Source organism: Haplochromis burtoni, unplaced genomic scaffold (assembly GCF_018398535.1).
Source record: "Haplochromis burtoni strain Fernald_Lab_line unplaced genomic scaffold, NCSU_Asbu1 Contig_4, whole genome shotgun sequence".
Classification (NCBI taxonomy): Eukaryota; Metazoa; Chordata; class Actinopteri; order Cichliformes; family Cichlidae; genus Haplochromis; species Haplochromis burtoni.
The window spans coordinates 567180-579863 of NW_024582365.1; the positions used below are offsets into that span (position 1 = coordinate 567180).

At 38.4% G+C, this 12684-nt stretch overlaps 1 protein-coding gene across 8 annotated transcripts in view; it reads left to right on the forward strand.

Annotated features, from left to right (window-relative positions):
- diaph2 (diaphanous-related formin 2) overlaps positions 1-12684 on the forward strand; it is a 353656-nt gene that overhangs the window by 113994 nt on the left and 226978 nt on the right. For all 8 annotated transcript variants that reach the window (XM_014333843.2, XM_014333845.2, XM_014333847.2 and 5 more), the window contains 5 exons: positions 2036-2146; positions 3440-3552; positions 6369-6485; positions 10698-10816; positions 12144-12208. In XM_014333843.2, the coding sequence (XP_014189329.1) occupies positions 2036-2146; positions 3440-3552; positions 6369-6485; positions 10698-10816; positions 12144-12208 (525 nt within the window). The remainder of the gene's footprint in view (positions 1-2035; positions 2147-3439; positions 3553-6368; positions 6486-10697; positions 10817-12143; positions 12209-12684) is intronic.

Below are 12684 nucleotides of genomic sequence, written 5' to 3' on the forward strand. Positions count from 1 at the left end.
CAAACTTAGTAGTTACATTGACACAAACTTAGTAGTTACATTGACACAAACTTAGTAGTTACATTGACACAAACTTAGTAGTTACATTGACACACCTCCACAACCAGGTGCAATTTGATTCTACAACTATTACGCTGAGAAGCTCTACTCAAACTCCTCCTTCACCGCTGCTGATTTCCACATTCATTTCGAAAACATCACAAAATAATAATAAAAAGGATGTCGAATCTCTAATTTATATTTTTCTCCCGTCTTTCTTTTTTATTCCTTTTGCTGCTTCATTTAAATTCTCCATTTTACAGATCCTTCACGAGTATTCTTCAGCAACAAGAAAACTTTGTAATAGCAATAACAACACCCCTTAAAACGTGTATTTGCGAAGCCAAAAGGAGGAAATTACTTAAGAAATTACTTTAGCTGCAGGGATTGAGAAGTCTTGAAGGAAACTGATGAGGCGGGTGGTAGAAGAGAAAGTAGATATTCTTTTATTAGGAGACTGTTGTTTTTCCTTTAAATTTTGCCGTTAATGAAATGAAGCTGGTAATTGTGAAGTAAATTAAAATGCTTTGCTGATGCAGGGGGTTCGGAGGAAATTAATAGACTTTTTATCCAAAACCTGGAATGGGCTCCAGAACTAGACCTCGCTAATGTGATTAAAATGCGTTTTACCCCAGTTCGGGGTATATTTGTCTGCCGAGCATGAGAAGAACTCTGACTTTCAACTTTAAAACCGTCCTGGCAGTGCCACTTTTAATTACGATGTTTGAAACCCCCTTTTGGCAGCACTGCAGCTCTCTAAACATAACGCACATAATGCCCTTACCCCCAACCGCTTCCCACTCCACAATACATGACTGAGGTATGTTTGAGGTGATTGATGTAAGTATCTATCTGTATGCAGCAGAAGAGAAAGAATTTTTCATGAGCTCCATGACTTTCTTCACTCACATAAATTCTGTGAAGGTTTGGTGGAGTTTCTTTTATGTGTCTGGCCTCTGGTGGATACAGTAAAATGTCAGGTTTCAGTGCACAGTTCTCAGTTTGAGGCCCTCAAGCTTTTCTCAAACACGGAGAAGTCTGTCATCACTCCGGTTCCTGGCAGTAGTGGCACATAGTCAGCTGCAGTGCATCCTTTACTACAACAAACGTATACTTTTCAAGAGAATATGACTGAATTTGGTAATGCTCCTACGAGCGCTGCAGTAACAGAAAAATCAAAGGTTCGTGGCGTTATTTTCACTTTTGTTTCACTGAGTAGAAAATAAAAAGCGTGTTCAGGTCGTATTAAGGTTGGAAAAAGTTGATTCAGGACTGAATGTTGGTCTTTATGGAAATAAACGTTAAACTGATTTTGGTAAAACTTTTTACCCAAATAGCGTTTTTTAACCTTGAAAAATCATAAAGCTTACACAGGAAACCACACAGACTCAGAATTGTTCCGGTTGCTGTTATTAACGCATACACACCGACAGCACAGGGTCAAGGTTTCAGGAGGCAGTGTTTTTAGATTGTCTGTGGAAATCCTTTAGCCTGCTATTGATTGTCTGTCTAAGGGAAACTATCTTATTCACGACTTCCTCCCCTGAAACACGTTACAGGTCATTATAATTCATCAGTAATTTCCTCGTTACACAAGCCAGCCTCATCCACCTACCTAGCACACACACACGCACCACCACTCACTTTGAGGATTTCTCCTTACCAATAAATCCATTAATAATGCACATATAGTCAATAGACATACCAGGGTTGTATTTTCTACTTTCTGCAATTTTCCATTTGACTTGTCTCTCTGTACTTCCCTCGCCTCATCCTCGCGGTGCTTTTTCTGTGATTTTGCAGTTTGAAAGGAAATATTAAGGTGCAAATATTCACCTCAAATTACAGTTGCGCTGCTTAGACTAAACATGCATCTTAGAGTTGAGTTATATATCTGATGATGACACTTTTTTTTAGGTAAAATATTTAGTCGATAGTTTCTCCTGAGTTTTTCTCTTGATTTTGTTTTGTTTTCGTTGTTTTGTCTGCTCCACAGGTTGCCTGCATGCAGCTGATCAATGCCCTGGTCACCTCCCCTGACGACCTGGACTTCAGGATACATTTGCGCAACGAGTTTTTAAGATGCGGCCTAAAGAAGATCCTTCCTGTGAGTTAGCAATCTCCAGAGAACACATTGTTTACATGCGTGTCATAAACATAATTTTGCATCGTTATTGCCAATCCTCCCACGACAACTTACCTCTGTCTTATTATAATTACTGAAAGCAAGATTTCCTTTTCATCACAACCCAAATAGCTTTTCGTGCACTTTAAACTTCCAAATAATTGGGATGTGAATGTTTTATGTAATTGTGGTCAGGCAGCATTCAGGCTTTCAAACCAAATTATTGAGATGTTAAACTGAGTTATTTTCATTACACACATACTAGAGGAATACATTTTATTGTTTTAATTTAATTAGTAGTAGTAGAAGCTTGTGCCAAGTATTATGCACTGCTAGCACCTCATCACGCAGGCATCATTATCGGCAACCTTACGCATCTTCGCATGAGCCGAAAGGCAAACGAGCTCCAACACATCATTCAAACTCTCATTTGTCACAAGTGGGGTGAAGATGTCACAAAGCCAGTTGTTAATAAGTCATCCCAGCTGTGCCTGTTGATTATTACTGTCATTACTTTAATTATCTTCAATTCTGCCCCCTGATATGAAAGAGGCTCAGTGTACAGCCATTCATGAATGCCACGTTTACCGCTTTTAATGCCGACATTCAAACTGACACTCTTTCATCTAATTATGAGTTATGCTCAGGAGTCAGTGTTGCTGTTGGAAGAGAACTAGTCCACTGAAAAAGAAAGAACAATTTGTTTTGTTCTTATAGTCCTTGATGCATGTATTTGGCTCTCCTCCTCTTCTCCTTCCCTCCTTTTTTTTGTGCCATTGTGCACCTCCCTCCGAACCAGCGTTGCTTGCTGAAGACAGATGGTGCGCCCAAAAAACGGTGCAGGGTGATTGATACCTGCAGAAATTGGGTTACATTTGGCCCTGTCTCCATCTGTAAATTCCACTGCCAGTGATTCATAGAGAACTTGTAAAGAGCACCTCTGTAGCCCCTTGTGGCTGGAACAGGTGTGCAGGAATTGGTACTGTCTGGAATACTTAGTGAGAGAGTTCACAGCATCTCAGTTCCCAGTTTTCTGTACACCTGGAAGAGGGAGATGAAATTTTGGTGTTAGTTTTTTTTCTCTTACTTTTTTTTTTTTTTTTTAGAATAAGTTAAGTTATAAATACCATAAAGCGGAAGTCTGTGAAAATTGAAAAGTAAAATTTTCACAAACCCATACATGCTAATGCGTCTGCAACATAATAATCTGCAGTACAGGATGACCTTTGGTAAAACTTAATCTAAACTATATGCTGTATGTCTAACTCACTGCAGGAGCTAAAAGAGACAGAAGAGCTGGACATCCAGCTGAGGGTGTTCAATGAGAACAAGGAGGAGGACTCGATCGAACTCTCACATCGCCTGGATGACATCCGCGCAGAGATGGAATATCCTTTTGTCCTCCCTCTGTGAGAATATACAGATGAACGGTTCTGCAGAACTAGCAGTGAGAGATGAGTGTATATCGTGGGTTTGGTTAAGCTTCATAGGCTGAAGCCCCCTCATGGCTTTGTTCATTAGAGAAGGATTCGAGGAGCTTGAGCACATTATCCAGCTTCATCTCTGGCCAGGTATACTAGGTAAATAACCTCGTAATCTTAACCTCCAGCCTCTCTTTTTTTATTAGCTCTTCTCCTCTTCACTTCACTTTTTGTCTTTTGTCTGTTATCATTGGTCGGACTCTAGTAAGACTCCTGAGGGAGATATCGAATAGAAATACTCTTCCCCTTTCTTACCATTTAACATTTACAGTAGACAATTAAAATTTCCCATGAAGTGATATTGTCCTAAATGGTAACATATCATATTTTGTTCTGTTTAAGTAACAGTCTGCTCTCGTTTCCCTGCTCCAATTTAGAAAGGTGAATTTTGACCTCTAGCTCTCTGTGGATGTCCATTTAACTCCAAACACTCAGAGTAGAAGTTAATAAGGTGATATGTAATTTAGTCCCAAGTTGGAAACTTCTTCAAGCACCCCAGACAAGAACCTTTTAATAATTCACAAATCTTCTCTAAGGCTATGTATGAATAGCTGACATTGTGAGCAGAGAAACCAGACTCTGACATTGTTATGCAGATGTTCATTCCCACAGCCTTTTTCTTCCACCAAATCCCACAGTTCTAGTACATGCACAAAGTGCTACTGTGAGTGACAGCTGCTGTTGACACATGTAGGTTAGGGGAGGAGGTAATGTGTGTGTATGTGGAGAGACGATATAGGGGGAAAAGTGCGCCGAGATTAATGATGTGCTTGAGCAGGTTCACAAATGAGAAGGTCCAATGTTTGTTTCGAAGGACAATTTGGTATTGATCTGTTAGGTATGAGCATAATCTCAACGCCCAGGGCTACCCTTTGTCTCTTTGCCTGCATGCGGACACATTCTTATATATGTACAGACAGGTAGTACCTCTGTTACCTGAAGACTGTATATGTGTCTTGCAGCAGTTTCATGAATATTAACCTGAAAGGCCTGTCTCCTCTGTGTCCGACCCAGGTCCAGGTGCCGAGGAGGTGACTCCAGGCCACTAATAAATATTAATGATCTGTGGAATGGTGATTGATTGACCCCAACACAGACTGGCCTACATCACACTTGACTGCCACTCATGTTTATTCATTATTTGGAGAGATAGTGTAAAGAGAGACAGAGAGTAAGAAAGTGAGCGTAGAGGAGGTGCCAATGAATAGATTGGCATTTTACATTAGGTTTATGTCTGCAGTTTAGTGATAGATGAAGCTAGTTGGATACTTTCCCAGTGTGAGCTCTTTCTCATGTCCTCTCAAATGCTGCTGTGGTGAGGCTATAATTGAATCTCACAGGCCTGGTAATTCTCCCAGGCTTCAAACTCCACTAATGCAAGGAAGGCAAAATGATACTTTAGAGAAGCCTGTATTCCCATCCCTGCTTCTCTAAAAATTTGATATGGGATAAGAGTTTAATTACAGACATTGTTGAAATTAATAGCAATTAATCGGACTGTCAAACAGTGTTTAAAAGAATTGATCTGCTCCAGTTGCAGTGCGTGCAGATCGTTTTGTATGGGTGACAGCAAGCCGGGCCATATGAAGATCGTAGTTCAGTTTCTGTACATTCATTTAACGGATATTTTCTGTACCGAAAGCAGGATGGAGGGAAATCACGACATATGGTGCCAACATGCTGCAAATTTAACGCGATTGCTTTGTAGTTACTGCGTTTCTCTTTGTAAATATTTTAACATACATTGTCAAGATCTGCACTTCGTGTTAGGATGGCAATCAGGTTTTTATCTCTGCAAGCTTGACAGTGCAGTCTCCTTAATCTACTTTTTTTCTGCACATTTCTGAGAGGCTTATTCCACTTTTTCTTTTCAGAGAAGATGAGTGCCCATTGGGAAATGGTCTTTTCTCAAGCAAACAAATCAGACAGACTCCAGATCACTCATTTTCTGTATTTATTTAATTGTTAGAGTTACACTTTAAGGAGGTTATGAGAACAGCACAAATATTTTACTGCATTAAATACGACATCAAAATTGAAAAGTTTTTCTCTCAGTAACTCTTTTTAAATTCATCACTTACAATTACATATTTACACATGAAGAATAAAATGTAGGCTAGTTCAGTTTTATGTCTGTTTTCAATGCCAAAGCCATCACTACCTCCCCCTGGGAAATGCAAACATAAGATGTAATCAGTAACTTTTGGAAATCAAATAAGATCAGTTTTTACTCCTCCTACATGTCAGTGTCAATTTCAGTTTTGAGACTCAACTGTACTTGTGCCCTACGAATAATCTGATGCTCATCATTCTTAGCTTAAAAATTCAAGCCAGTTTTTCTCTTATTAATTTTCCATCTCTTGAAAAGTCTGGAATAAAAGGGATACCAGAGGGGAGCATTTTTCATTCCTGATCCCTTTCCACAAGTTAGCTGTTTACGCTGTTTTAGCTCTCTTGAGAGAGGACGGATAAGAGGAATCGCATCTCTGTTTGCTTCTGCGCACAGAGTCCTTGTAAGAAAAGCTGGCAGAGATAAATAACTATAATGAAAAGAAGTAAGAAGTAATGAAAATCTAAATGTTTATTGCAGTTGAATGATCCTGAATAATGAGGAGTTCAGGTTGTGGGGGGTTTCCAAAGAAGTTAGCCATATCTGCAATAACTCTAGAAAGTAGAACATGTCACTGCAGTAAAGTTGCTTGTCCTTAACCTTACTCTTGCACTGATATGAATGAGGTGTACCATCTCCTGTCCAATATGGTGAAAGACACTGCCTCAGAGACCTACTTCCTGTCAATCCTTCAGCACCTATTGCTCATCAGAAATGACTATTACATCAGGTAAGTTGTGTTTGTGTTTTTTTACCTACCACTAACTTTGTATTGACCGATGACCTTGTGGTGCTCTTTGTAAGTTTGGTGTAGTTTTTCCTTTACTTTTCCCCCATAAAAAGTGCTACAAAAAGCATAAATTTTAAGGTTTGACATTAGGGACTTGGTTGTTTTGACTGACAGGTGGAGGCTAGTTAAGGAGCTGGTGTTTTCAATCATCATGTTTATGATGCTGGTGCTTTCTGCCTGGTTATTTGTCAATAATCTGACAAATAATAAGCCTTTTTTGTTTAATTTTGTTAACATCCCTGTTACTGAGCACGAATTAGCAGATATGAAATATGTGAAAAGCAGCTGCTCAACTGGGTCCAAAAGTAAAATAGCATTAAGTTACAAAACATGTGCACGTGTACGCTGTAGTTACATTCTGAAAGGGGAGAAAAGCTTTAAAAATAGCTTGTAGCTATTTTTTTATTAATCTCCTTTATTGTGAACTCCAAAGTAAAAAAAAGAAAGAAAGAAAAGAAAACACTGATCAGAGTACTGCAGGGATAAAGTAATGCCTCCATAATTGCAACCTCAGTGGACAAAGAGATTTAGTTTCCAGGTTGTCTGCATTTTTTAAATTTAGTACTGATTAGATTTTGGGGGGTGGAGGTAAAGGTCTGATATCATTTCGTCCAATTCATGTCAGTGTTGATTTCTCAGGAACAGCTGAGCCTAATTTTATGAAATCTAAGACAGCTCTAACCCAGGAAATCAAACGCCAACTTACTGTACATTAAGTTTTACATGAATGTAGAATGGGATAAAGTGACGAAGCGGTGACATTTTCTATCCAAAAGGTCCAAAGTCGACTTCACTTTGACACAATGTGGAAAATGAGGGAACATTTTCAACACCATAGATATTTCATTCTTGGCAGGTTGCTAAATTCTTAACATTGCCCTTGTATCATATTTCTTCAAAGTCTTCACTACATAAATTATAAATCTATACAGATATGCTTGTAAACTGCAACTTAACTGGTTAGCAGAGGCGGTAGTTTTAATTTAATTGATTTTAACCTGTGGGGGTTGCTTTTTATTTTACCTTTGAAGAGGAAAAATATCAGTAGCCGGGAAGGTCGACACTCTTCTAAATAGAGTGATTCTGGTGATTTCACTGCTGTGTCAGATCTTTTTGCAGAAATAAGACTTAAAAAAGAGAGTTCAAAGATGAAGGAAAGCTGTGAGGAGGACGATGAATTTACCATAGACAAGTTGCTGTTCCCCTCGAGTTATGAATTATGTATTCCTCATCTATTCGGAGGAAGTGAGAAATAGAATTCACATTAACCATCCAGTATCACTATGTCCACCTCAGCTCGAGTGCCCACAGTGTAAGCCAGCAGTAAAGAGAGATCAGTACCAAAACTCGTAAAAATCAGACGGCCTTTTTAAAGATATGTTTTGGAATATTTCTTTCTTCTTGAGCTTGCATAACAAAAGCAAGGAAAATCTCATACCCAAACATTATCACCCGAAATGCATTATGACTGAGGCCTTTTTATTCCTCGTACATCACTGCTGTGCACTTAGGATGATGGAGGACACAGTGTTACCCTGCATGCAGCTATTTCCAATAGATACTATCGGCTATTTTTTGGCCTTTGCCCTAAGAGTTATCAGCTTTTAGGGTTGTGGTTAAAATGTGTGGCTATACCATTTCCACAACATGAAACTAAAACAAAGTGGGAGGCCAGTAAATGGATGGGTTTAACTGGGATTATTTACTGGTGGAAGTCTTTTAAAGGTAGCTTTCACATGAATAAACTTGTAGTTGTATTTTTCTGTACAAAGTAAGACATTACATTTCTTTGTCATTGTATTAATTTGAATTACCGCTACACTTGGCTCCTTAATTCTCCTTTCAAATAATAACATTAAATGAGCGTTCATTAAATATTATAATTAGTCTTCTAATAATAAGACCTTCTATAATGGGCAGCTGCTCTGTCTACTGTAATTCCTTCTAACACAACACTAGTTGTTTTTCTCCCCTTTGGGGTTTTGGTGTATTTTTGATAATTAATCTCTCCCTGAAAGCCTAATGAATGGGAGCACATCAAACCCACCCAGTAAATATAGAGCAGATCTGCTCTTTTGGAGCCTGGTGATATGGGGATTACACTGGCTATGTGGAGCAGAGCTGGATCAAGTGGCTGGGGCTGTGCTGAACTGCAAGCTATCACTGGAAGAAATGAAGGTGCCAAAGTAAAAGAAGAGGTGGGGAACGATGCAGGGGACATATGCTTGCTTCTGGAGCCCAGCCCTGCCCACTGTGGAGGGGCCTGACAGTTCTGGGTCACTCTCTCCGTCTGCAGTTATCTCCACCCAGCCCCTATCTGCCTGGTGGTGGCGGAGGATGGAGGACGGAGGGAAAATAGGGCGGCTTATTGAGATAATAATGTGGTGTACATTGGTGACAGTTGTAAGCTGAGTGCCATAGTGCTTAAGCCATGCAGGGCGATGTGTGAGCTTTCACTCGCTTGTTCCAGTCATGAGTGGGCGAATCCACCAGGCTTAATGTATGGCATTTCATGCTTTCAAAACAGAGCACCTAAATGCTGATTTATTCTTATTTGCTTTGGCTCAGAATTTTGTGGCTTTTCATTTTCCTGCTCATAACATGATATGGTCTGTCCACCCACAAGGTATCATCAGAACATAGCCTTTGAATTTTTGTGTGGAGTTAAAGCCCCGAAGAAAAAAACAAAACAAAAGTTTTCTGCATTTAATGTCTGATAACAAAGTGTGTTCCTTTTTGCTCAGATACATACTTGAATGATGTACTTTTTTATCTTTTCAGACAAATTACCTGACAGCAGACACATTATTCACGGTTCTGCCTGCTAACATAATTATTTATTTTTCGTGACATTAATGCTCTTTCATTGTAGTGCTCTGGTACAGAGCCATTCAGGTGGGCAGTCTTTGATCAGACTTTGAGTGTCTTGTTTAGATCAAAAATGGAATAAAATGTCAGGATTTTTGGCAGCTTGGATTTTCATTTTTAGGAAGCTATAAATGAACTAATAATGAATTAATATTAGCCACATACAGGTTTACAGATTTTCCAGTGTTGGCTTTGTCATCTTCTTGTTGTAAAATTATGCACCCAAATGGTTGCTCGCAAATACACATTTATATTTTCTAAATAACAATAGCATTAATCTACATTAAATTAGTATTATTTGCCAGTGAAAGCCTCTCTGGACTGGTGTACCATGTAATTGTTCCTTTTAACAGAGGGACATAGCTTTTGCTCACTGCACCCACTAAAAATATGTTTATTTAAAAGAGATGAAAGGAGTTCATGTAATTATTGAACCACTGGGTTGTTTATCCTGTTTGTCCAATTGATAATGCTATATTCCACCAATTGATTGTATAATAACCGTTATTGCCCAATAAAAAATAAATAAATAGCATTGACAGAATTAGTCGGTCCTATCTGTGTGCACCTGTAAAAAGGATACTTTGTATTTATTCATTTATATTTAAAATAATTGAAAAAATCCATAATTTAGGTTTAATTTGATGAACATCATTAAGTGTCAGTTTTTCACATTTAATGGTTTTCTGGTCAATGTCTTGCTTAGAAAATAATTATCTCTTGCTTAAACTGCCATTGTATTTGCTAAATGTCACTTGCAATTAAAGCTGATAATGGTACAGAGAAAAGGTCACATACCAGCCTGTGTGCTAGAGCCGGACTCTCGGGCCGATTCGCACAACCTTCTTGAAAACACCAAGCACTCTGTCACACTCCTAACTGGCTGACATGTTTTTCTATTCATTGTGCTTTCAATTACTCACATTACACTGATTAGATTTACATTTCAGTTTTTATGGTTTCTCTAATTGGCAAAGATGATTGCAAATTATGCAAGAGGGCAAGCATGGCCTCGGCTACTGTCAGTCACCTTGAACTAACACACAAGTAGGCTAACACATACTTGGGTTCTGTGTACCCATTAATCTGCTAATTCCATGTAAGGGTTGATCAAATTTGATAGGGTGCCTATTTTGTCCAGCAGCACCCTTTTTGACATGGCATTTTGTGACCTCTGGGTTGGATAACAGACTCATTTGTGGTTAATTAGCCTTGTGGAGTTTGCGTCACTCATATCTTTCTGTGGTTTGTCTAATTGTTCTACTGTGTTTCGTGACTCTTCAGGCCTCAGTACTACAAGGTGATAGAAGAGTGTGTGTCTCAGGTGGTCCTCCATCGCAGCGGGATGGACCCGGAGTTTGTCTATAATAAAAGATTGGATGTGGACTTCACCCACATGATTGGTAACTAGAGAATTGTTTCATAATCATTTGTTACTTGCTAATTACACATACTGTAAGACGGCACAGCGATGCAGTGGTTTGAACTGTGCCTGTTATGTCATATGATATGATGTGTGTTGACAAACAAAATCTAAATGTTAATATATGAATAAAAAGTCACCTTTGCTTAAGGTAAAACAAGTACCTTAAGTAAAGGTGACTTTTTTTAGATCCTGTGCTTCAGGAGTTATATTCATTATTCTCCCAGATCCTTCGTCTAACATCTCCAGTGACTTGTCATAAGATAAGAGGGTCATTTAATTATTAGTTAACTGAATCCAGTTAATTCAGGAAGAAAAGGCCCTGTTAGACTTTAAAAAAATCTTGCTTGTAGTCTTCCAGTGAAAACATCTATTTGCACTGTGTTACTAATGGGTATCTTTTTAAACAGAGAAATAAATAACACCACCTTGTGTCTCTCAGTTGTGTCACCAACAGTTCTGCAACTTGCCAACAAAGGGTCATTAAAAGTTTCTAAACCTATGCACAGAGGATCGGTGCAGTATTAAAGACGTTTTTTTTCCTTCTCAGTTCACTTGGATTTAATCAAGTAATTTTAAAAAGGAAAAAAAAAAATCTGTTTTTCTTTTCACATCTTCATTTAGTTTTTGAAAGGTGTCTATTCACTTGTTTTTATCCACATTCACCACAGGTTTTTCATTTTCTAAATGAAAAATGTGTAGCTAAATGTGTGATTTAGCAAATAATTAACGCCTAGAATTTGCACTTTTGCTACCTACAGGGCAGATGTAAAATGTGGGATTTGTAAAGGCAAAGCTAACAAAATAAAATAAAAGATAGAGACGTCTGATTTGATCCATATTTATATACTCTGATTTCTTTCTTTTTGTTTCAAGGCACATACCCTTAGGCAACAGATAGCTAACAGTCGGTGGTGGTGTTCTTGTTACAATAAAACACTGATGTTAATAAAGAAGTGGAATAGATGAAGGGGTGAGAGATAAGTACATTTGCTAATCAGAACCAAGAGTTGCACAAGGTGCTTAAATGTTAATACAATTTTAATGTAATCTAACAAAAATAATATTATGTTATCGCTGGCTGATAATGCTACATTAAATGAAATGAAATTAAAAATTCAGTGATTGATGCGATCTCCCAGACCTAACAGTTGTTCCAAAAAAACAAAAACAAAGAAAAAACAATCCCCAGCTTTTATGTACTTTTAAAACAATATGCGACTGTAATTGCAAATCTCAGGAGCCTGTAAGGCACACCCACAGATGCATTTGAATTATCTTTTGACCATGGCCAACTTCTCTTGCAGATCAGCTTGTGGATAAAGCCAAAGTTGAAGAGAGTGAGCAGAAGGCAACAGAGTTCTCCAAAAAGGTGAGACATTAATCACTCCAGCAGCGCCCCTCGGTTGGTCAGCTCCCATCAGGAAAGTTTTTTCTTCCTCCGAGCTCCCAGACAAGCTATTGATTTTCCATGCCCTGATCAATACCTGGCTGTGACGGTACATGATCCGTATCAGCATTACAAGAATCAATGCAGATGTTCTGATGTATACTTATTTGTGCACAGGGTAGAATTAAGTTATATGCAGACTCTGATGTTACATGTCGTTCTGCACTTTAAGCTGATGCTTTATGGGCCTCTTACTGTATTTTAAATTAGTTGTGGTATCATTCAATTACTGGCTTGATTGATGGTTTGTATTTTTGGAGAGAAATAAAATTCAAAACCTTTCTTTCAGCGTCGTACTTTTAGTAATAAATTGTATTTTATGGAGAAACATTATCACAGGCTGACAACACCCCAGTGGGGGTCCTGGGAATGTTTTTTCCTTAAGAATCATGCCCCAC